The 27,449-nt window shown below is 36.0% G+C and overlaps 1 protein-coding gene across 4 annotated transcripts in view; it reads right to left on the reverse strand.

The window, feature by feature from the left end:
- LOC149569791 (SNARE-like superfamily protein) overlaps positions 1 to 18,395 on the reverse strand; it is an 81,707-nt gene extending 63,312 nt beyond the window's left edge. For 3 of the 4 annotated variants that reach the window (XM_089822512.1, XM_089822513.1, XM_089822514.1), the window contains exon 1: positions 18,024 to 18,375. In XM_089822512.1, the coding sequence (XP_089678638.1) occupies positions 18,024 to 18,104 (81 nt within the window). In that variant the 5' untranslated portion in view covers positions 18,105 to 18,375. Of the gene's footprint in view, positions 1 to 18,023 lie in introns of all 4 variants that reach the window. The other variant, XM_089822511.1, reaches the window with a different exon arrangement.
- Positions 18,396 to 27,449: the final 9,054 nt, after the last annotated feature.

Consider the following 27,449-nt stretch of genomic DNA (forward strand, 5'->3'; position numbering starts at 1 on the left):
CATATGTGATATCAAAATGGTGGATACCTTCTGATCAAAGATACCTTTAAAATTTGTCATGCCTAATATTACCAATGGTGTAATACATGTCCTGTGTTTATCCGCCCTAGCTAAGTGGGAGTGTTGATGTTTTGGTAGCTTTAGTAGGATAAAACTGTGACATCAAAGAGAAATTAATATAATTACAATATATATATATATATATATATATATATATAAGTTTTCCATTATATTAATTATATTGATGAATAGACATGTCCCATAAAGGGGCATATCTCTTCTCTTGGTTTATTCCTCATACAAATACAAGAGGACGCTACCATTTGGAAAGTACATACCATGGCAATGCTATTACATTACAGCAATCCTCTAAAAACTAACATTATTCCGCGTAATGACCACCATAACCTCTTCTTCCATCTTGCAGCTGATAGCTTTCAACTGATAGCAAATGTCCTTGACCTTCATAAGATGCTCCTACAAAGACATCTTATCCTCCATCATGATGGAAAACTACAGATTCTTCAAAAAGAAAGCTCTGCTCTTGTCTAATGTTTCATGGAGACTCTTTAGGTGCACCCAAATATCTGTAGCAGCACTCCTTCCATATGACACTTCTAGAAGCATGTCATTGGTGATTGATAACTTGATGAGCATAACCACTTTCCAATTGTGCTCATTGAACTTGTCCTTGTCTACCTACCATCATGGGGCGAGCAGCTTTACTCGTACAATCTAATTCAAGCACTGGTACTTGACAATCATGAGCGTACGTTGTTTCCACGTGTTGTAATTCTTGTCATTGAAGTGCTCATTGCAGACTAATGACAAGGCTGAAGATTCATTTCTGAGATTGATTGGAAGCAGCAAGGGACTGGCTGGTAAGTGTCTTTCAAAACTTTCCTCTAGTTGGACGATTTCTTTTTTGAAAATTTATATAAATATTAAATTTTATAAACGTCCAACCATTCCATATCTGATATGAATCAATTACAGGAATAAATCCCATGTTTGAACTGATTTCAAGCATCAATAGAGGTCTGAAAATGTGACTTTTCAGACTAAATCTGAAACCTCCATTAGCAAATTACAAAATAGGCTAGGATCTAAACAGATTTCCAAAAATCTTTGAAAGGTTCCTAACATGCTCTTCCTGGCTACTTCCTACTTTCCTCACCAGTATTAATGAAGTAAAAGCATATCCCCATTCTATTTTTTACATGACAGATTTCATATACTGCTGCTTAAAGGTTGAACTCTTGGATATAAATTGACATTTGTTTGTTATTCAGCAGATGTATGCAAGAGGACTACTTAAGGAATTCAAGATGGTAAAGTCTTAAGTTAACAAGGATCCTCTAGATGAACAATTAAAATAGTAGCCTCGAGTGATTTTGATCAGCAAGTTGATGAATCAATTTATAAAAAATGGGTATTCGGCCTGATATATCTGTCTTCCATTCGGCCTAACATTTGCTTGAATCTAAACCATCCTACCTTATTTCTTAAAAAGCCCAACAGTAATCAGAATACAGCAAATAGGATCGTGAGCTGCAATGCATAAGATTCAAAAAAATTGTATGGTGTTTTATATATTTTAAAGTAGTTAATTGCAAAAATTTGGAAATCATAGACTTATGTATAAGTTTGTACATTAGACTACGTCAATGCATGGTAACAAGTGTCTGATATCTATTGTGCAGATTAATGCTTATGCCCAAATTAACCCTATTGGTTATGCTAGGTCAAGTAAGTTATTATCAACAAGCTGTCCAGATTTGATGATTCACGCCTGGCAAGACAATAGAGGCATTTCTTACTGTCAACTGGTGGCTAGTCTACAGGCAAGGATTCCTCAGAGTCTAGATCCCAGCAAGTTGTTATCAAAAATCTGCCCAGATTTGATGATTGACAGCTGGCAAGAAAATTAAGGCATTTCTTACTGTCAACTGGTGGCTGGTCTACGGGCACAAATTCCTCAAAGTCTAGATCCTAGTTGTGAGGTGATCTTTCCAACCCTGTTAAGATAATCTATTGAACCCGATACATACTAGGTGATCTTTTCTCTTTTAAGAGATCGGGTCCATTCTGCATTTCTAGGACCAACTGGGACTTTGTGCATTTTAATAACTATATCTGTTAATGTTTCAAAGCAAAATATTATAAGTGCAATACACAGAAAATCAGAAAAATCTTATGAACAGATGACACCATTATTTGCCCTAGGAAAACCCTCCTACTCGAGGGAAAAGCACAGCCACACCAAAAAAGATTCTCTTTATTAAGCTATTCAAAACAATTACAAATCTCCAGCTTATGATAGTACTCCTCAAGGCTAAGTCAATCAAATAAGCCCGGTTATACTTTCTCAAAACTGAACAAAGACTATCAGAAACAATTATAAAGACAATAATGAAAACACTAATGATCCTATATAAGTGATTCATAAATAACTCACCTAATCATGTATACACCACTGTGAACATATTCTACACCAATAAACTAATGACAGACACAATATATGGCTCTTCAGAATCAAAAGAACCACCCAACACTTGAATCTGTGTAAAAGCAAGCAAACAAAGCACTGCCAAACAATAGTGTTGCTCTTGTTTTATTTCTGCAAATCACGCTCAATAAACAAAAGACAGGATGTTTTTAATTTCTGGAAGGTGAAAAAGTATAAGTTACAAAAGTCCCAACAAATAAGAAGAATGCCAACAAAATTACTTGAACCCATTAATAATACTCCACAACTTCATGACTGATCGGTACATATTACATCACGAAAGCAATAAGAAAACCAACAAACAATAAATCTAATTTGGATGAAAGACTTGTGGAGACTCAGCTGACATGTCATACACAACCATGAGCTACCTTCACACATAAGCAGTATAAGTAGAACACTGAGTTCATTATTGCAGATGAAACCATGAAAAGAGTTGTTCCAATTCTCAAACAAAATAGCAAGACTCGTACGCAGCAAGGTGTATCTATAAGAACCAGCAACAATGACTGAAATATAACCAATCCATTATTGCAGATGAATCTCAGAGAACACATCAATGTAGATATGACGATTTTTGTTGCAGCTACAACTTCAACACCCCCTCTTAGAAAAAGAGAAATCTTTAGAGTACCATCTCATGGCAAGTACATTGCTACAACCAAAAATAATGTCAACACAAAATCTCATCATAGATTTTCACTATAAAATTGTTGTCTCAGCATGACAATATTCACCATAGCTCCTCCTAGAGGGTGAGCCATAAAAGCATAAAATAAAGTCATGAAGTCACACACATGACATCCACCATGCCTACTCGTAGGGGGTGGATCCACCATACCTACTCAGAAAGGGTGGAACGAGGGCTTGCACTTCGGACTTCTCAGAGAGAATGCATTTCCACGATGCCTTCTCGCAGAAGGTGGATCCACCATACCTACTCATAAAGGGTGGAACAAGGGATTTCAGCTCAAATTTCTCTTGCAAAGAAGAACACATTAGCAAGGGATTTCACCTCGAACTTCTCTTGCAGAGAAGAACTCATCAACAAGGGATTTCACCTTGAACTTCTCTCGCAAAGAACTCATTAAAGCACATAAAGGATCATCTGAAAGTCAAAACTCCTTCTCAACAGAGGCAGCATTCTCATACCTTTGTTTATCACAATAAGAGAGCTGATTCCAAGTTGACCAAACAGAGAGCTTTAGCAGTTACACTGCCAACACAAGCTTGCAAAGAATTAGGCATTCTCCCCCTATCAGACAAGCTCCCTCTAAATCTGATTTCTGCAGCTGAATAGTCTCCCTCTGAATGACATTTCTTCCTCTATTGATAATCTGAATAGATTCTTCCTCTTTAATGAAGTTGACTAACCAGTTCAGCCCCATGGTTGCAAGAAACATTCCCATGTTCATGACTTTGAATATAATCCCACATCATCTAGTTGCTTCTCGATCCATCCGGAAAGCGTTTTAGAGAAATTAATAGGAGAATCAAATAGACTAATGCTAGAAGCATACATGATTCAGCATTCTCAATATTATTGCATGAATTAAATATATTAAATTCATGATGAATATAAAATACTTATCTCCTCGTAGTTTAATTTTACTCATAATATGCGAATAGATCTTTCACCATCACACAGTTATAGTGCAGGCAGAGAATGCAAATTTGAACCCCATCATAGAAGATTGCATAAGAAGCCTCAATAGCTGAGATTGGAACACCCACAGCAAATCATCGAACAACATATTCAACACCCATTACACATTATGATTTTTCTAGAATCCAAATTCCCTACTATGGTTCTGGATCTTTTCTTTAAACCCACTTTGATACCATGTTAATGTTTTGAACCAGAATAATATTTATTCAATATACAAAACATCAGAAAAATCATATGAACAGATGACACCATTATTTACCCTAGGAAAACCCTCCCAGTTAAGAGAAAAACCCAACCACACCCAAAAAGATTCTCTTTGTTTAAACTATTCAAAACAATTACACATCTCAAGTTTATGATTGTACTCCTCAAGGCTAAGTCAATCAAATAAGCCTGATTATATCATTATACTTTCTCAAAACTGAACAAAACTATTAGAACACAATGATAGAGACAATAATGAAAACATTGACAATCATATATCGATCATTCACAAGTAACTCTTCTAATCATGTATACAACACTGTAAACATATTCTACACCAATAAACTAATGAGGACATAATATATGGCTCTTTAGAATCAAAATAACCACCCAACACTTGAATCTCTATGTAAAAGTGATGCGGGAGCAACCTGGGTAGTTTGTGATCCTGTATGTTGGGGTGGTTTTGACCTTGGAGTTGGAAAACTCAGTTGAAAGGAGGTGATGCTTGATCATTATTGGGGTAGTTCTCGGTTGTAGTTTTGCCTAACGAACTCAGACTACAGGAACTCGGTGATGCTTGTGGAGCTCGATTGATGATATGCACGATGGAACTAGTGCTCAATGATGCTTGTGGGAGCTCAGTGGATGTGCTTGTTGAGTGTGCTCGACATATAGTTGGCGTGCTCAGTGGTTGTTATTGATACTCAAATGTTGCTGCTAATACTCATTGGTTTGGTTCACCAACTCAATGTTCTTGGGAGATTTGACCAGCTGACTTGGTACATTTAATATGTGTTGCACAAGATCGTGACATGGATCGATCGTGGGATTTGTGAGGACCTATTTGGGATCTTGGTTCTTTCTCCTATGTGCATTTAATGATTGTTGTAAGCCGACTAAGGCATGTTATGTTTATTTGGGTTCTAGGTGATTCTATTTGTAACAGGCCAACGTGTGGTTGTGCAAGTATAGGAGGGGTTGGGTAATGTTGAAGGCAATGGGGGCCAGCAAAGATTCAAGTTAGGAATCTGGAGTTGCGTAATTGAGAGCTAGTAGCTGAGTGTGGGCTTAGGAAACAAGAAGATTGCTTGGTGGCTTGCGAGCACAAGTTTAGATCTTGCTTGGGGTTTCTACCAAATTGTTATGTTGTTACAGATCTAGGCTAGCTAGGAATTAGTTGGATCTTGTGAGATCTTGCAAAACTATTCTTGTTATTGCTTTGTATTTGGCCATAGCCGGGAAGGCTTATAGCCCGACACATTGCATGTGATTAGTTGTTTATGAACAAAGAGTTGGATTTTCTATCAAATCTTGTGTTGAGTGTTGTGTTTTCGTTGTGTGGTTATTCGTTGGGGGCTTGGTCACCTTCATTGGGGGTTCGCTCGGCCTTGTATTGTGTCAAGTGGTATCAAAGCAAAGGTTGATCTGGTGGGTGATTTGTTGATTTGGGTTTTCGAAGCTCTTGGAATATGCCTCCAAGAAGATTGGACCCTGGGGTGATTGCAAATCTCTGTGATGCGGTGGAGACTAAAATTCCAAAGAAGTTTAGATCAAATTTCAAATTTGAGATGGAACTGATGAAGAATGATATGGTCGCTGAGATCATGAGCGCTATAGCTAGTGCACCGAGGAACCTGGGTGGAGAAGATGGTTATGAGGAAGTTGTTGAAGACTTTGAGGTTGTTGGAGCTAGTGTTGAAGATAGAGCTAATCAAATGGAGAGATTTGAGGAAGACGGAACTGGTCAATTGGATAGATCTAAAGCTCGATTGAAGCTGAAGTATAAGATGGATGTTTCTAATTTCTCAGGTACTTTGAATCCTAGAGACCTAATTGATTGGATTGGTGAATTGGAAGACTACTTTGAGTTAAAGGATATTGGTGATTCGCTCAGAGTGAGGTTGGCACAAACTAAGTTGAAAGGACATGCTGCTTTATGGTGGAAAGAATTGCAAAGAGATAGAGAAGAGGAAGGTAAAATGAAAATCACTCAGTGGAGATTGATGGTGTCAAAATTGAAGGCTAAGTTCATTCTTGTTGATTATGAGCTTGAGTTGTTTAAGAGGTTGCAGAATCTGAAACAGAAGGATATGACTGTAAAGGATTATACCGAAGAATTCTGCAAGTTAACTTTTCAATTTGGACATAGAGAACTTTCTAAGGAAAAGATGGCTAGGTATGTAATGTAGGGCCGCTCTGATACCACTAATGACGGTACGCTCTGATACCGCTTGATGAAGGACCGACTCTAATACCACTGACGAAGGGCCACACCACCCTTACTAACTCATGACAAAGAATGCAACAAGATCTCTCAAGATCCAATCCAAACCCAAGCTAGTCCAGATCCACACTCTGGTAGAAACCTATGAGATCTCAACTTGTGCTCGCAAGCCACCAAGCAACCTCCTTGTTTCTAAACCGCAGTCACTAGCTCTTCTCCAACTTTATCCAAGATCCAAGTGTAAACTGCCTCGCATTCGGCGCTCTGTCTACACTCACAACTCCACCATAATCCTGCTGTAAACTGCCTCACATTCGGCGCTCTATTTACAGACTCAGGAAAACTCACTTTTCACTTCCTCCTTCTCTCTCACAACTTCCAAGCTTTCCAAGCTTCACCTTCCACAACTTTCACCTTTCGAAGCTACTCCTTGAGCTTCCACTCCTCGAGCTTCTCCTTGAGCTTCTACTCCTCAAGCTTCCCCCTTGAGCTTTCACCTTCTTCTCAAGCTTGATTTAGAAATGCTCATAGGCCTTGCTTAAATAGGCACTTACCACCCCATGCATGACTTATCCACAACCTTCTAGAATTCCTCCACAACCTTCTACATCTTCCACAACCTTCTACAACTTCCAAAACTTTCTACAATATTCATAACTTTTTAGAATTCTTCCCACACACCTCGATAAAGGAAATGACAACTATTTATTTTTTTATTTTTTCCTATTATGCCACCTATGCACCTCGAAAATAGAAATCCTCTTTTTCTTTCTTTTCTCCTTTTTCCCCTTTTTTATTTTTTTTATTATTTTTCCTCTAATTTTCGTCACTTTCTCTCTCCTCCACAATTTTTTTTTTTTTTTTTTTTTTTTTTTCAAATTTTTTTTTTTCAACTTTTTTTTTTTTTCCCAATAATTTTTCCATGCAAGATGCTCCTGCATCAGACTCCCCCGGTAGATAGAAAAGTGTGTCCCACACTTTGACGCCAAAAGAAAAATCTACCACCATCTTCATCTTCACCAAAGGCTTCCACCTCAATGGGGACAACAAAACCACCATGCAAATCTTCCACATCTGCATTACTCTATCAAACACTAGAATCTCAACCATCCAATCAACAAGCTCATGCCCAAGAACAAACTGAATGTAATGCTTCATTAGCAAACTCCCATTCACATCAACAACTAGTGCATCCATACCAGCAATAACAAACTCCACATCAGCATCCACATGTACATTTCCATCAACACATGCCAAACTCTCAACACTAGCAACCTCATTGCTCACAACAAGATGCTCTGCAATACATAACTTACCTCCAACAACAACTGGATCATCCACGACCAAGTGCTCTGCAACATACAAGTCACCACCAACATCAACTAGATCATCCACAACCGAGTGCTCCACAATCTCCTCAACCAATTGATCATGAAAACCAACATCTGTCCCAACATCAATAACATTAGGAATATCTTTAGCAACAACCTCTAGTTGCTCTACAGGTTCTGCATCAGGCTCCACAAACTAATCGGCAAAACCATCCTCTTCCACCTTGACCTTCTTAGCTTTAGCATCCAATCGAGCAAACATCTTAGAAAAATTCCTCTCCACTATATCATGGATTTTCTCAATCATCTTAGGGTCCAATCCTCTTGGAGCCATCTCCCAAGATCTTCGTAAACCCTCTGCAACAAATCCTTCCCACGCTCCTTGTGACAACCAAATTGTTTGCAAGTCAGATCGCAACCTGCCACCTCGCACGAACAATCAGGAACCACATCACAAGTCTAGGACAACGGATTTGCAATCCACCAGCTCTGATAAACTTCACCCAACCAAGGTCCTGGTACAAACTGCCTCACACTTTGGTGATCTACTTGTACACCCAGGAACTCCTGCTCTGATACCACTAATGTAGGGCCGCTCTGATACCACTAATGACGGTACGCTCTGATACCGCTTGATGAAGGACCGACTCTAATACCACTGACGAAGGGCCACACCACCCTTACTAACTCATGACAAAGAATGCAACAAGATCTCTCAAGATCCAATCCAAACCCAAGCTAGTCCAGATCCACACTCTGGTAGAAACCTATGAGATCTCAACTTGTGCTCGCAAGCCACCAAGCAACCTCCTTGTTTCTAAACCGCAGTCACTAGCTCTTCTCCAACTTTATCCAAGATCCAAGTGTAAACTGCCTCGCATTCGGCGCTCTGTCTACACTCACAACTCCACCATAATCCTGCTGTAAACTGCCTCACATTCGGCGCTCTGTTTACAGACTCAGGAAAACTCACTTTTCACTTCCTCCTTCTCTCTCACAACTTCCAAGCTTTCCAAGCTTCACCTTCCACAACTTTCACCTTTCGAAGCTACTCCTTGAGCTTCCACTCCTCGAGCTTCTCCTTGAGCTTCTACTCCTCAAGCTTCCCCCTTGAGCTTTCACCTTCTTCTCAAGCTTGATTTAGAAATGCTCATAGGCCTTGCTTAAATAGGCACTTACCACCCCATGCATGACTTATCCACAACCTTCTAGAATTCCTCCACAACCTTCTACATCTTCCACAACCTTCTACAACTTCCAAAACTTTCTACAATATTCATAACTTTTTAGAATTCTTCCCACACACCTCGATAAAGGAAATGACAACTATTTATTTTTTTTATTTTTTCCTATTATGCCACCTATGCACCTCGAAAATAGAAATCCTCTTTTTCTTTCTTTTCTCCTTTTTCCCCTTTTTTATTTTTTTATTATTTTTCCTCTAATTTTCGTCACTTTCTCTCTCCTCCACAATTTTTTTTTTTTTTTTTTTTTTTTTTTTCAAATTTTTTTTTTCAACTTTTTTTTTTTTTCCCAATAATTTTTCCATGCAAGATGCTCCTGCATCAGTATGTTAATGGTTTGAGATTCAATATTCAGGATGAGATTGGTATGTTGAAGATTGATTCGGTTGAGGATGCTTATCAACGTGCTCTGAAGTCAGAAGATAAGTTGAAGAGAAGACATCAAAGTAATTCATGAGGGAACGAAAAGCAGAATCACTCAATGAAAGAAAAAACGATTGCTGAGGATGAACCAAAACCTGTTGAACAGAGAAGAAGGACAGGCAAAGGTGCATTTAAAGCTATTTGCTACAGATGTGGTGAAGGACATAGATCTTTTGAATGTCCCAATGCTGATAGGAAGGTCAGTGATAAAAAAGTTGTTGTAGTGAATGAAAGTGAGGACTTCATGAATGAGCCCAAGGTGGACGATAATTGCTAGCTCAGAAAGTATTGTTTGGTAAGAAAGTGTCGGAACCTTGTCAAAGAAGAAATTTGTTTAGGAATCGATGTAACTCTGGAGGTAATTGTTGGAATGTGATTGTGGATAGTGGTAGTGCTGATAACCTAGTTGTTAAGGAGATGTTTTAGAAACTTGGTTTGAAGAGAGTGAGACATCCTTGTCCTTATAGGATTAGTTGGTTGGAAGATGAACATGCTTTGGAAGTGAGGGAGTAGTGTCTTGTGGATTTTCAGATTGGACGGTATGTGGATCAGGTGTTGTGTGATATTAAGGATAGGAGTATTTGTCACATATCACTTCGTAGACCTTGACAGTATGATTGCAGAAAAGTGCATGATTGCGTCAAGAATGTGTTTACTGTTGAGAAGGGTGGCAGGTAGTTTTCCCTAATTATTTTGCAAGATGCAAAACTGGGTAGGAGGAAGAACATGAGTTTTGGTAGACGAGTTGAGTTGAAGGATTCTTGAAGAGTAAGAGATCAGCATGGGAAACATACCTGTGCTACACCAAGAAAAGGATGTAAAGAAGCAAAGTAAACAGTTGTCTGTTGTATGAAAAGATTCACAAAAGTGGAACAAAGGAAAGAGTGTACAAATTGAAGACTTGGAGGACATGTATGTGAAGAACCAGTTTGGAGTTTATGTGCTAAATCACAAAAGATGTTCTTCTAGCTACTGAGAATATCTTTTCGCACCTGGAGTGTCTGGTGCAGGAGCATCTTGAGGTAGTTGGCAATCCTGCATGTTGGAGTGGTTTTGACCTTGGAGTTGGAGAACTCGATTGAAAGGAGGTGATGCTCAGTCATTATTGGGGTAGTTATTGGTTGTAGTTTTGTCTGAGGGACTCGGTGATTGAAGGAACTTGGTGATGCTTGTGGAGCTCAGTTGATGATCTACTCAGTGGAACTAGTGCTTGGTGATGCTTGTGGGAGCTCGATGGGCGTGCTTGCTAGGTGTGCTTGGCGTATACTTAGTGTGCTTGGTACTAGATGTTCTTGGGAGATTTGACCAACCGACTTGGTACATTTAATATGTGTTGTGCGTGATCATGACATGGATTGATCGTGAGATTTGTGAGAACCTATTTGGGGTCTTGGTTCTTTCTCCTATGTGCATTTAATGATTGTTGTAAACTGACTTGGTATATTATATATGTGTTGCACATGATTGTGACATGGATCGATCGTGGAATTTGTGAGAACCTATTTAGGGTCTTGGTTCTTTCTCCTATGTGCATTTAATGATTGTTGTAAGCCGAATAAGGCATGTTATGTTTGTTTGGGTTCTAGATGACTCTATTTGTAACAGGTCGACTTGCGGTCATGCTAGTATAAAAGGAGGGGTTGGGTAGTGGTGTAGGCAGTGAGGAGGAGCAGAGATTCAAATTAGGAATTTGAAGTTGTAAATTTGAGAGATAGTAGCTGAGTGTGGGCTTAGCAAACAAGAAGAATGCTTGGTGACTTGCAAGCACAAGTTTAGATCTTGCTTGGGGTTTCTACCAGATTGTTGTGTTGTTATAGATATGGACTAGCTAGGACTTATTTGTAATTTTGTTTCTTGTGAGATCTTGCAAAACTGCTACTGTAATTGCTTTGTATTTGGCCATAACCAAGAAGACCTTACAACCCGGCACATTGGCATATAACCAATTGTTTATGAACAAAGAGATGGATTTTCTATCAAATCTTGTGTTGTGTTGTGTTTCCCTGTGTGGTTATTTGTTGGGGGCTTGGTCACCTCCTTTGGGGGTTCACTCAGCCTTGCTCTGTGTCAAAAAGCAAGCAGACAGAGCACTGCCAAACAATAATGTAACTCTTGTTCTATTTCTACGAATCACAGTCAACAAACGAAAGATGGGACATTTTCTATTTCTAGAAGGTGAAAGTTTATAAGTTACAAAAGTACCGACGAATACAAAGAATGCTAACGAAATTAATTGAACCCAATAATAATACTCCACGACTTCTTGAGTGATGGGTGCATATTAAATCATGACAGCAATAAGAAACCCAATGAACACTAAGGACGAAAGACTTGCGTGACTCAGCTGACATGTCATACACAACCACGAGCTACCTTCACATGTAAGTTCATTACTGCAGATGAAACCACGAAAAGAGTTGTTCCAGTTCTCAAACCAAATAGCAAGGCCCATATACAGCAAGGTATATCTACAAGAACCAGCAACCATGACTGAAATATAACCAGTCCATTATTGCAGATGAATTTCAAAGAACGCATCAATGTAGATATGAAAATTTCTATTGCAGCTACAACTTCAACAATATCAAGCTTTCTATTGGTTCCAAAACCTCTCACAATACACAATGTCCACATGCCTTTCCCTTCCACCATCGCAATGCAATTCATTATCCTGTTGGCACATATTTGAAGGTTACAAACAACATGAAACCTGCTAACATTCACACATATCCACCATCAAGCTCTTTGCCCCATTTGTCAACCCTCGAGTGGGGTGTGATAACCATGAGAAATTACATATCTCATCGGTTTTATTTATCACCTCCATCTTCCAACAGATGTCAGCACCTTATAAAAATGGAAAACTGCATTGCGCCTTAAGATGGGTGTTAAAACCCCTCCAAACACCCAACACATTTATCACCACTTGCCTTTCTTTTATCAATTCCCTCTTTTTAACTTCTTGAAGCACATCTTGGGAGGTTAGGAACTCGGCTCCAAACACTGGCATTCACCTGTCCTCGTTGCCAAGCTCTTTCTCCTTCATCAGCACCCAATGAGAGGTTTTGAACTTCATCAAAACTGCCAACAACCACACAAGTATCACATCGGGGACTCCAAGGTTTGGAATTTGGCACCAAGAGCCAACAAGGATCCAAAATCACTCTCAACAGTTGACTAACACACAAAACCTCCTAAACACTATATAAATCTCATGAGCTTTTATTGACGTTGGAGATTTTTCTTACAAGGGATCCACTTGGATAAAAAGTGGGGCAAAATTACAAAATCGAAAATAGGCTAGGGTCTAAAGTTTAAACAGATTTCAAACACTCTTGGAAAACTTCCTAAAATGCTCTTCCTGGCGACTTCCTACTTTCCCCGCCAGTATTAATGAGGTAAAAGCATATCCCTATTCTACTTTTTACATGACAGACTTAGGTCTCATATGCTGTTGCTTAGAGGTTAAACTCCTGGATATAGATTGACATTTGTTTATAATTCAGCAAATGTATGCAAGAGGACTACTTAAGAAATTCAAGATGGTAAATTAAATCTTTAAGTTAATGATGACCTTTCTCGATAAACATTTAAAAATTTTAAAATAGTAGCCTCAAATGATTTTGTTCAGTGAGTTGATGAATCAATTTATAGAAAATGGGTGTTCAGCTCGGTATATCTCTCTTTCATTAGGCCTAACATTTCCTTTGATCTAATCCATCCCACTTTATTTCTCAAAAAGCCCAATAGTAGTCAGAAGACAGCAAAGAGGATAATGAGGGGTAATGCATAAGATTTCAAAAAAATTGTATGGTGTTTTTTATATTTTAAAGTAGTCAACTGCACATATTCAAATTGGAGTAGCTCAGCTAATAACAGGAAATCATTAATGGAATGTATCTTCAGACATGAAACAGCTGCAGGACATGGGTAAGCAATATGAACATAAAATTTGCTTTCTGTAATAGAAGTAGAATACAAGTTTGTTGGTTTAGTTGCATGATATGATATGATAGATTTTAATGACGTCCACGAGACTAAAGTAGTCTATGGGACCCATGTAGTCACCCTCCCGAGTTAGGAGCGGAACTAGTCAATTGCAAAGTTTTGGTTAACTTGTCTCTCCTTCTCTGAAGTTTGATAATCAAATCTGTTGTTCTCTTCACTTGATCTTCCTTGAATAAATAGTTGAAGTCCTTGTTCTATAGTATTTTTGTATAACCAGACCTGATGTCATTGTAAGCCAGGCACTCCTTGACAAAGTGCTGCTCTGTCTCAACTGTTCCCATATTACAGAATAAACATGTTCTGACTGCCCACTCTTCCTTTGGAACTTGCCATCTACTAGTTTCACATCGCAGCTGATGTGAACTAGTTCTAAGTTGTGCCATCAACATTTTTGCTTTCCAGTTAATAGGTGCTCTTATATAGGCCTTTTCATCATGACTAGAAGTGGGATTAAATTCTTTAATGTAATAAGATTTTTTCCGCCCTATGTGTCTTGTCCACAGAATATTGCGAAATTTTTCATTGACAAACTTCTTTATTTCTTTAATGTTATCCAGGCAAGTTTGGATGTTGATATCCCATTTTCGCATCCATTTGTCATTTTGCTTCATCCATGTGCTTTCCGCCTCACAAGTTTTTCCTCTATGACCAACTTGGACCAACGATGTGTTTCCAGACCTTGGGTTTTCTTTAAATAGCTTAGCATCCGGACCAATGCAACGGCTTCTAATGGAAAGGAACCCACCTCCGCCAAAAGGATCTCATACGGAACTGTGGTCTTGACTTTAAGATTGCATGTGATGAAGTGTTTTTGAATTCTTTCTACTTGCCGCCATTTCTGTTCGGACATACTACCTCCCCACACTTCACATCCGTATAGAATAACCAGAGTGACCAGCAAACCAAAAAGAGTTTTCATGATCATCCAATCCCATAATTTTGCGTTCCTGCACTTGTTTTGTAAAGAGTATAACGCCTTCCAGCCCCCTTGGATCCTTTTTGATTTGCAAGTATCCCAATTGAGTTTGTTATGAAAATCGATGCCCAAGTATTTGTACTCTTCCACAATCTCAAGGGAGCATTTTCAAACAAAAACTCGTCTTGTATGCCCCTATTCTTCTTCAGCAAGAAGATCATAATTTTGGTTTTGCTAGTGTTAACTTGCATTCCTACTTCATGACGAAAAAATTCTAGTGCTTTCAAGTGCTCTTTCAAACCTTTAGCTGTTCTAGCAAGAATTATTAGATCATCTACATATAAGAGCAATCTTATCACAAAGTGGGCCAGCTGCACCCCCCACCATTGGTCTTGTTTATCCACTCTTCTAACTTGTCAATATAGAGCCCGAATAATGTTGGAGATAGCGGACACCCTTGCTTAACCCCAATGTGCCCTTCTGTCATTCTAATTTTAGCTTTGACCTGCTCATATAATCTATAAACCGTTGACCTAAGTTCTTTAGGAACTTCCAACTCTTCCATTCTATCCCATAATTTATTACGTGGCACTGTGTCGAATGCTTTTTTAAAGTCCACGAAACAACAAAAAGCCTCGTTCCCCAGAGTGTCCCAAACTTTCTCTATCAAGTGTCTGAGAGTGATGTCGTGATCTATAGTAGAGTGTTTCGGTCTAAAGCCTGCTTGCCCTTTTGCACGTTTGCCTTCTGTTTCAGCCCAGTTGCTGATTTTTTGTTCTACCAAGCTGCCAAATAACTTGCCAAATAGTGGATTGATCATGATGGTTCGGTAACTAGAAGAATTGTTTATATCTCCACTTTTGTGGAGTGGGATCACCACACTTGTTGTCCATTTTACAGGGAAACCTTCTCTATTGACACTGTTGAAAATCTTAGTGATGTGTGGTGTGAGGGTTTTAGCACCCCATTTTAAGTATTTAGCATGTGAGGTGTTTGATTGAGGAATACCTTAGCTCATATTAAAAGTTAAAACATATTATTGAGCCCTACATATATATCAGTAAGAAAGAGTTTGATATTACCTTTGTAATTAGTGGTTAGAAAAGAATCCATTGGCAATCACTTTCAAATGTGTAATTCTTTGCATTTCTAAGCTGATCAAGAAAGTTCATTTGCCATCATTTTCTGAGCTTGAGTATTCTACCCCTTTGTATGCTTGGTTTTCTAAGCTCTCTGATGCCAGCACTATATATAATGTATAGTAAGGCACAAGACGCATTGCACCATCTTGAGATTATTAGATGCTGCCTGCCATAATTACTTAGATGGCTGTCTTTGTTGAGAGGTTGGTGCCTCTGTCCCCTCTAGGTGAAGGTAACGTTTAGCATAGACCGATGGATTTGTGACATGTGCTTAACCGCATCCTCTAGATCCTTGTCTCTAGCCGTTGTGACTTTCATTGATAGCTTGATCTTTTGGTGTAATGGCAGCAGTGATTCCAACAAGTGGTATCAGAGCGCTGGCTTACAGGTTCAAATCCCTCAGGTCATGCTAGGGGGGGAGTTGGGAGGTTGGCGCCTCCGTCCCCTCTAGGTGAAGATACCGCAGCGTAGACCGATCGATTTGTGACATGTGCTTAACCACCTGCCCTGAATCCTTGTCTCTGGCCGTTATGACGTTCAATGTTCATTGATAGCTCGAGCATTTGGTGTAACAGCAGCAGCGATTCCAACAGTCTTTGCATGATAAAACTCTTCTCTCATTTTTATGGTATGAATCAGTAGGCAATTACTTGAATACTAACCCAAAAATAACTTAGAAGTCATCGTAGATCTGACCACAATAATGAAATAATGCTAAGGCTGCTCCCACTTTCTTATTTCAAGAAACTAAAATGGATAAAATCAAATAGAGCTGACTCCTGTTATAACATAAACTCCATATATTAAGCCACTGTAAGCTGGAGTAAAGATGCGGCTATGGGAATTCAGTGAGGCATTGGCTGTCTGGAGAACCATAAAAAGTGTAATGGAGAGAGGATGAGAGAGCTATCAGGCTCATTCATTTAGCACACCAAACATATAAATCAAGAAGTCTGGTAACGGTTTTGGTTTGTGAAAGTTAAACTATGTGAATTAGAATAATTGCTTCTTGTCAAAAATCATTTCCAAACATTTTGCTAGTATTCCACTAGAATTCTCAGGATATCTTTTTTTTAATTTATTCTCCACCTAGTATTTTCTTCTAGTTTCTTGGCTTGAAACTTTAAAAACTTCTAAATAATAGTTCATGCTGTGAACTGTACCAATAAGAAAAAAGAGAAAATAATAATATTCACTCCAACTTAACAGTAAGCACTGATATTAACATATTCATACTCTGCGTTGTGATGAAATTTAATTGCTTTTAAAGGAGGGCTTGAATACTATTCTACAATGAGATAGTCATCCCAACTCATCAAATTCAAACATGGAGCTCCTGTTAGAAGGTTATAGGGCAGCAATTTATTTGTGAGGAACCATGAAAAATGCCCTTCACATAGAGTTGCAAACTGGGGTAGTTATCCCAATAATCAAATTCAAGCATGGAGCTTCTGTGAGAAGGCTACAGGGCTGCAATTTATTTGTGAGGAAGCATCAAAAATACCCTTCACAGATTTGAAATTTAGACACAAATAATAAATTGTTTAAATATTGACTTTAATTCAACGCTGAATCTAATTATAAGTGGCATCATTCAACGACTCGGCAAGTTAATAGCAAAATCCCGGGGCTAATTTACTTGAATGGTAGTAACTCACCACTCACTGAAGATGAAAGTGAATCCAAACTCGAGATCTGCCAGTTGGGCAGTTCTTCTACGTGATAATCTACCTAAAACAGATTTGGCCTTTTTCCCTCCTTTAGTCGAAATTAGACCATTCTTGATTAAGAATGATAAAAATTAGACTGTTACAAGTTTACTGGAAAACATGCTGTGTACTCAAAATGTTATGGCCATCCAAAGCTCGGGATAAATCAACCATTGTAATTTATCTCACTGGAGTAAACTGGAAAAAACACAAACCTTGGAGAAGTGGATATTGAAGGGCTTTAATTCATTATTGAGCCTTGATCTGTTCCTCCACCTGATGATCACAAACGTGTGGAATGGGTGCATCAAGTGTTTATATTATTGGGATAATCACAGTAATTTGCAGAGCGTGGTTTGCTCGTCGGAAAACTATTGGGATTCGCACATTAAGTTTGCATGTTGAATATTGAGGACTTACAAAGCATAACCCCACGTTCAAATCCTTTGGATTAAAATTGAATAAGATACAACATCCAACACAGGATGGTGCATTTGCGGATAGATATGATATCCTGTTAGTAAGATTTGCCCAATTATTATTTAAAAATGAATTGGCTGCTGCATTTAACAAAGATGTATTTTTTATAATCAGCACAAGCACGATTGTTAATGTAGAAGAAAAGATGGGGGTATACTGACCCTGAGAGCTGTGCCCACTTCAGCTTCGTATAGAGGAATGTCGTTGCGCCCCACAATCATAAAACATGCTGTGCTCGCCATATATTATGCTCTGGTTTCTCCCTAATCTAGGACGTCCCTAGACTTCTGAAACTTTTCTCAAATTATATTTATGTTTTATTTTAATTGTGCGTTCAAATCCAACTGTGCGAGGATGGGATCACAATTGTCGCAACTGTCTCAACGCCTGTGTCTTTCTCAAGTTTTGTTCTTTCACCGTTAATTCGAGTTCAATTCTGCGTAAGATAGGAAATGCCCTCTTCCCACTTAAAATCAATGAGCTCCTCGGATGATTCGGTTCGAATGAAGTATCTTAACATATTTATTAGTATTATTAGTATTCTATTGTAATCAATTTCGTTTAAATAGTAATTAACCAAATTCATTTGAATCAATTCGAATGAATTTTTTTTTCTTTTGAAGTCTTCGATTATTTTGTAATGTGTACAATATTTAAATAATAATAATAATAACATAAAACAATATTTTAGAGGAAGCTAAGATTTTTAAGTCAATTTGCTAGCATCCACTACCTCTTTCAAATTTTCCTAATGATATGAAAAATATTCAGATTATTTTATTTTCTACTATTATATAAATATATTTTTTATAAATATTATTTTGATGTATCATTATAAAATTACTTCGGAATTTATAATATTAATACAAATTAATTATTACTTTTTACTATTTATGCATACATTAGATATTAAGTAAATGTTATTTTACATATTTATATATTATATTCTATTTCTATGCTATATTTTTATAATTAAATTTATAATATTAAATTTTATAACTATAAGCACTTCTATTTTAATATGTTTATATTTTAAATAATCTATATGACTTATGTCTATTTATTAACAAGGTTGCATAATAATGAAGTTCTTAACATTATTTGTAATTATAATTTCTTTTTTATTAAATTTATTTAAATCAACCCCTAAAATGGAAAGTCCATGTCTACAAAAAACAAATAATTGGAAAACAAATTTATATAATATGTAATACGAAGAAAAATAAGTAGAGAGAAATAGTTAGCACAAGATAATACACATGAATATAATTATATTATAACTAATATAATTTAATATAAATATAATATATTTTAAATAATATAATATTATAAAAATATAAATAGAGTAAAATACAAAATATAAACATAATAACTTTTATAAAGTATCAATTAAAATTAAAATCAATTCTTAATACGAAATCCAATTATTATTTATATTTTTAAATCAATATTAAAATATTTCTAATATCCTTATTATATTATTATTGTATCTGTAGTAGGTAATATATTATTGTATTTGCTTATATAATTTATTTATCTTAGATATGTTGTGATCTTGAAGCCTAATCAAACTCAGAGGTTAATTTTTCCCTACTTTATTCAGTGTGGTTTGCCCCAAATTTTACAACTGGGGTTTGGGGGTAGCGCCCCCACACTCTAGGGGTCAAGGGGCAACGCCCCTTGTGGGTCCTACAGTCAGCGGCTTCAAGCACGCTCCCTATTGCAATATAGGGCAAGATCGAGGGGCAGCACCCCCACACTCTATGGGTCAAGGGGCAACTCCCCTTGTGGGTCCTACAGTCAGTGGCCTCAAGCACGCTCCCTATTGCAATATAGGGCAAGATCGAGGGGCAGCGTCTCCAAAGCCAAAAATGAATTTAATATTGTAAAAGGCATCAACACTTATACTTTTCTATTGGTTGGCTTATTCTAGCCCTAATTTCTATGCAGCAAAAAGCTTGTATAAAATCGCTTAGGGTTAGGGATTTCATAATGTATGATGAGATTGTAGCTTCTTGTAGTAGTATTGAGTTGTAAGGGATTACGTATTGTAATCAGGTTGTAACCGCTCGATAATAAGAATATTGGACTCTTTGTTTGGTTGGCATAGCTTACCTAGGGATTGGATGAACCATGCTAAATCTTTGTGTCTTGTGTTCTCTTCTTTGTGATTTATTATTATTCTGATATTAGTTATAATTGCATATAATTGTTATTTGTGTCTCGTTATTCCTAACAAGATACGATGGACTCAATTTATGTTGCATTAGAAGAGCCTTTTTTTCAAAGGCTCAATAAATAAATTTATTTTCTTATTATATATTTTTGTTATATTTTTAGCAATATTGTAATATATCACAATCATATACTAAGATATTTATTATTTTACTTGTAATATATACATACTATAATAAATTTTAGAATTTAAAATATAATATTATATAAATTACATATAATATAATAATATAATTAAATATATGTTACAACATTTTCTAATACAATCCATCATTTATATGCAACAGCCTACAACACAACGGTAACTTGTGAGCCTCTCATGTGGGAGGTCTTGGGTTTGAAATCACTTAACACATAAAAATAATTAATTACAATAAATAACAATAATTAATCTAAGCTTCGATCATTTACCGATGCACTTGTTTAAATTATATGCAAAGATGGGGCTCACTACTTCCCTTAACATTAACATTATCATATTTCCATAATCCATATGTTGAAGCAATTATTTTTATGGATTTGATTATGTGTGTTTATTTAGCATTTATTTCATATCACATTAAGAATGAGAGAGAAGTATAGAAAGATATAAACTCACTACTTCCCTTAACATTAACATTATCATATTTCCATAATCCATATGTTGAAGCAATTCTTTTTATGGATTTAATTATGTGTGTTTATTTAGCATTTATTTCAAATCACATTAAGAATGAGAGAGAAGTATAGAAAGATATAAAGACTAGCCAAATAGACAAAAATACAAAAGGCAAAAGAGAGAAAATAGCACGCACCATGAGATAAAGAGATAAATAATAATAAAATAATAGAATAAAAATAAATAAACCCAAATGCCCAAATATCTCAAAAGAAGAAACACGTGAACAAATAGACACTATGCAAAAAAGAAAAGAAAAAAATATTAAAAACTAGAACTCTCAAACAAAATAAAAGATGTGTATAAAAATATAAATAGATCACCCTCATGAATTTAATTGTAATAGTGTGTTATATAAAGCATATAGTATATAAAAACAAGTATAAGAATAGTATATATAAGTTAAAGAAAACTAATAAAAAATATACAAGAAGATAAAATAGTCATATATATATATGGAGAAAATAAAGACAAGGAGACCAAATATAAAAAAATACACATAAAAATATATTAAAAAATAAAAAATAATCATCGACGGAGGTGGCTATAGGCAAAGGTTTTTGAAGTTTTGTGAAGGGCAAGGAAGTGAGGAAATAAAGTTGACCAGCAAGGTGAAATAGAAAAAGCTGATGGCAATTTAGTTTGGCTAGAGAATGAAGAATGGAATGTCTGCAAATGAAGGCCATGAAAAAGAGGACCAAGTGATAGAGAAAAAGTGAATTTTTGGAACATCAATGATGATTTTTTCAGTATTTGTATCTTTACGTGTCTTATGGATGTATTTGAAGTAGCCAAATTATGAAAGGCTAAGATGTTTTGGGGGGGTGTTTTATGTTTAGAAGTTAAGGGATATGGGGGGCAAGCATGGAATGTATAGGGACCTTAATAGGAAGAAGTATGGAAAGAGAATAGCTTGAGAGAAGCTTGTAAGTATTTATGTAATGATGATATTTTATTATAATATTTTTAAAAAAAACTTATTACCGACAAAAAAAAAATCAATGCTAAATAATTTTTTGTAAGTGAGAAGAAAATAAAGAGCTCAATAACATAAATATAAAGTTATTGTATGTAGAAGAACTAAAAATACAATAATACCACCAAAACATACATACATACATACATATATAATGTGTAGAATCCACCCATACATACAAGCAACATGAAGAAAAAAATGCAAAAATGTGAATACACGAGTGTGTGTGTGTGTGTGTGTGTGTGTGTCTAAAAGAGCGAGAGCGTGCACAAACATAGAGCAAAAGATAGAAGAATAATAGACAAAAATCATAATAAAGAACAAAGTCAAAGACCTAAAATACAACAAAACATGAGGGGACTATCAAAAGAAAGAAAAGTCAATACAAAAGCAAAGAGAAGGCATACATCAAAGAAGAGCAAACCCAAAAGAAGAAAGGGAAAAAGAGGAGGGAGGGGGGTAGAGAAAGATGGAAAGAAAACCAAGAAAAAGAGCATAGAAGAAACCAAAACCATGAACCAAATCCTCAGAATAGACAATGCAAAATAGAGGGAGAAGCAAGATGGAGTGCAACTATGGCACAAGAGAGGGGCAAGACATTGTGAGGGGTGATAATGGTTGTGGAGCATGCCTAGTAAGGGTTGCAAAGAAAGGTTGATGAACCTTTATCATCTTGATTTAGGTTAATGGGATGGTAGCTAACTTTAATGGCCTCTTGAAGATCCCTTTTGAAGAAGTTGTCCCCCTTGGAAATGATTTGGGATTTCTCCATGTGATGTTCAATAGAAGATGAGTGCTCCACTAAAGCGAATTTTGGACCCTATCATGCTTGATATTAGCATTGTGCTCACGGATTTTGATAAGAAAGTAACAACACTGTCATGCCCAAATTTAATTGACAAAACACACCAGTTCATTTTTTTTTAAAGGTAAATCCACTTAGTTAACTAACTACTTCACTAGGTTGATTCAAAACTACATCAGAATATGAATTGAATGTATACATCGCCAATGTTGAAGATCAAAATGAAAATTGACAACCACTAGTCTAAGTACACTTTTTTCCATTTTCAAAATTCATATCTAAATATTTTTCGAAGATCATCTAGGGTAGCTATTCATGTTTAATAACATGTTTAAGTTGTTGACTATGGATTTCAGTTTATCTAATCTTGAAGACCCCTAATTAAATGAACTAGTAGTAAGGAATTAGTTTTCTATTATTTTTTGAGGATTTCTAATTGACAATAACTTACATGATGCATATGTTAGAAATCTCTAGAATAACTAGGAGGGGGAGGGGGGTGAATCAGTTACTCAAGGTCAATATGTACCACTTGAACAGTTAAATAATAAACACTTCATTGTTTGGCTTATCCTATTGTTGCTCGGTCTCTACTGTAAAACTATCATAAACATAACTTGCATTGCGTAATGAAAATATTATCAAATGTAAACATACATAAAGAATTCATCACAATTTTGACATTAGGATTTTACGTGGAAACCCAATTTGGGAAAAACCACTAGCAACATGTCACTCTTTTTCACTGTTTCGAAGTGAGAACTATTAGGAGACAACCCTGTTAAAGGTTACAATAAAAATTGTTAAATGTGACCTGGTTAGAGGATTTGATCACCCTATTAAGAGTGGCCTTGTAAGAGGACTTTGATCATTCCATTTAGAATGTCATGTAGTTAAAGGATTTAAATAGACTGTTAAGTCTTTGAATGATTGTTAGGTCAACCTCTATTAAAAGGATTTCAATACAAATTATTTACAATGATAAGAAATAAAATAGTAGGTTTTGATCTGTGTGATTACAACTCACTTTTACAAGTTCAAATCTATGTCAGTCCTTATGTTGATTTACTAATAAGCCTTACACTAACATCTTTGATCATGATTTTCTTGGACACCCTTCAAGCAATCAGTCCACTCTTCTCATCAACACTTAAGCCTTTTGTTGTAATGAAATTATCAATAACATCATCATATATGCAAGCTTTCTCCTTTATCTTCGCATTCACTCACACTCTTGTGTGTTTTTGATCAACCTTGTTTTGTATGTCTCTCTTCACACTCAATCTCGCACATACACACACATCGCCAGTTGTTTGACTTTGTATCTCTTTAAATAGGAAATTTGTGCTTTACCATTTTCTACATCCACTGTAGATCTTAGTGTTTATGATTAGGTTCAACTTGATTCAATGTATCTGTCCATGTTCTTGATCATCCTCTAGAAACTTCTCTAGAACTCGTCTGTTAGGTCTTTACCTAATATTCTCCTTGAATTTAATGATCCAACTCATCAATCTTATCTTCAACACATTTTACATCTCCCAAGAAATCAACTGAGTTTTCTTGATCTTATGATTCCTTTGAATTTATTCTATTGCTGTCACTCGGCAATCTCTATATTTTGACACTTAGTCATCACTGAAATACTCGACCAATGCAAATCTTTCTAGGTCGACATCAATGAACTTGCTCAGTCGATGTTAATGCTTGATCCACACTATATTTTCTCAGCACTGACTACAGCTCAGTTGACACTAGCATTACTCGGCACTCCTTAGTATTTTACTCTTCTACTCAACTTGGATTAACTCTCTTGACATAAACAATTATTTTGCTTTATCAAAGTCTATCTAATCAAATGTCCATTGTAACTCCCTTTTCATAGCTTCAACCTTTCCTCTAGGTGCTATAGTTATGATCAACTTCTCAAATTCTCTTCATCAATCAAATAGATATGACATTTAGATTAGGTAGCTCAATATGTCTCATCAATCGATTTGACATCAATGACAAAACAACAATTGTTCCAATTGTATGTCTCCAAAAATCTCCCTCTTTGGCATTGATGGAAACATCTCAAATATCTGAGTACTAGCAGTAGCTAAGTTACCATACAATCCAAAAGATTTCATTTTGATTCTCTAGTCTAAATTAGTCTCACTGTCTCCCTCTATGATAATAATCTTTCTCTTTGTAGGTTTCACCCTCTTGAGCAATCTCTTTCTCTTTAGATTTATCCCTCTTAAGTAATCTCTCCCTCTTTGACAATAATGCCAAAGACGTGTAGTTGTTCTTAATTTCACACTCTTCATACATCTAAATTATATATAATTTGCATGTTTAGTTGTTACTTGTCATCCCTCTATGACTGATCTATTTATATTGTAATGAAGTATTCTACCTTAGGCATGTCCAAAGTAGAGTTGTAGTGCACCATTATGTAGAATGTTCTTATTAGAATATGTGATGCAATGCACCTTGTCTTCTTAAGTAGCTTTGGTTAGGGGAATCGCCCCTAGTTTACCTCTAAGATGTTCATGAGTGTCTTTGGGTAAGGGTTTTGTGAAAATGCCAGTAATTTGTTCCTTGGTTTTCACATATTCTAGCTTCACTTCTTTGTCTTGAAGAATTAATTCTCTCAAGTAGTGATACTTGATAGCAATGTGCTTTGTCTTAGCGTGCATCACCGAATTCTTTGAAATGTTGATAGCACTTGTGTTATCACAATAGATAACCATTGGATTTGTAATCTCTTCTTTCATACCTTTCAACAATTGTTTAATCCACATTATGTTTGAACAACTTACTACAGCTGCCACATACTCGGCTTCAGCTGTTGATTGGGAAATACAGTTTTTCTTATTTATTGTCGATGACACTAATCTCTTTCCTAGAAAGAATGCACCTCCACTAGTGCTTTTTCTGTCATCAATATTTCCTACCTAATATGAGTTATTGAAAGCCTTCATTTCAAATCTATCACTTCTCTTGTAACATAATCCATAGTCTTTTGTACCTTTTATATATCTCAATATCCTTTTTAAAACCATCATGTGATTCTCTTTAGGATTTGTTGAAAATCTAGCAACTATCCCAACTGCCAAAGCAATATATGGCCTATTGTGAACAACATATTGCAATTTTCCAATCATGCATCTATATAGGGTCTGGTTCACATCAGTAGAATTATCATTCTTAGATAGCTTATGTCTTGTAGACATAGGTGTTCTCACTAGCCTTGAACCCTCCATACCAAAAGTCTTTAATATTTTCTTGATGTATTTGGATTGTGTAATGAAAATACCAAACTTCATTTGAGATACTTGTAATTAAACAAAGAATTTGATTTCACCAAACATGGACATCTCAAATTCCTTTTTCATTTCATTAGCAAATGATTTGCATAATGTTTCTCTTCCTCCAAATATAATATCATCAACAAATATTTTGGATAACAACACTTCATTATTCTTACCATTCTTCAAATATAGGTCATTGTTATCATTTGTCCTTTCAAAATCAATTTTCACTAAATAGTTATGTAGTATTTCACACCATGCTCTTGGGGCTTGCTTATTCCATAAAGGGCTTTGTTAAGTTTACATACCATGTTCTTCTTATTTGGATCTACAAATCCTTCAGGTTGTTTAGTGTATACTTCTTCCCCCAATATACCATTTAAAAATGCAAATTTGACATCCATCTGATATACCTTGTAATTCTTGTAGGCTAAGTATGCAAGCAAAGTTCTAACTCCTTTAAGTCTTGCCAAAGGAGAAAAAGTTTCTCCATAACCAACTCCTTCTTCTTGTGCATAACCCTTACATAATAATCTTGCCTTGTTTCTTGTTACTTCTCCATTCTCATTCAATTTGTTCCTAAAAAACCCACATGTTCCCAATGACATTTGTGTCTTTAAGTCTTGGCACTAAGGTCCAAGTATTGTTCTTCTCAATCTAGTCAATTTCTTTGTTGATTTCTTGGATTCAATATTCATTGTCTAAAGCATATTTTACTGTCTTGGGCTCAAAGTCACATAGTAAGCATGTGTTATCTTTAATTTTTCTTCTTGTCATAACACTTGATTCAAGATCTCCAATGATTTGTTTAGGCTTATGATGTCTTCTCACATATTTTGATAACACAGGTAGTTTTCTTCTTGTTTCTTCTTCAAATTCATATAGAAAAATAATTGCAAACTCATTTCCTCATCCTTGCCTTAGTTCTGATTTAGGTTTTGCATGCTCAACATTTTCTATATGATGGTCAACATTTCTTGTTTGTGACTCGACAGCTTCAGTCTCTTGATTAACATCCACTCTCTATTGCTCAGCAATTTGCATTTGCATTCCATGATTTCCTGTCTGAAGGGAACTTGCAACTTAAATTATATGTTCACTTTGAGTTTTGGGAGCATCATCATCCACATAGATGAATGTCCTATAGTCTTTAGGTTCTTCATTACATGAAGTGTCACCTCTTTTTGCAAACTCATAAACTCTCACATTTGCACTTTCTATAACTTCGTTAGTGTTAGAATTTAAACACTTACAAGCTTTGCTTTTAGTGAAATAACCTAGGAATATGTCTTCATCACTTTTTGCATCAAACTTTCCATTTCTATTGTCTTTCAATATATAGCATCTATTACCAAATATTTTGAAATATTTAACATTAGAAGCATAACCATACCATGGTTCAAAGAGTGTAGCATTTGTACCTTTCTTGACTTGTACTCTATTCAGGGTATAGACAATAGTACTAACCACTTCTCTCCAATATTTCTTTGATATGCTCTTCTCTATCATTAATGTTCTAGCACAATCTATTATTGATTTGTTTCTCCTTTCATCTATTATGTTTTGAGGAGGGGTCCTTGGTGTTGACATATGTCTTTTGATTCCTTTGTCATT

The sequence above is a fragment of the Cupressus sempervirens genome, chromosome 3 (genome assembly GCF_028749045.1).
Source record: "Cupressus sempervirens isolate cs-2001-9-10 chromosome 3, ASM2874904v1, whole genome shotgun sequence".
Taxonomy (NCBI): Eukaryota; Viridiplantae; Streptophyta; class Pinopsida; order Cupressales; family Cupressaceae; genus Cupressus; species Cupressus sempervirens.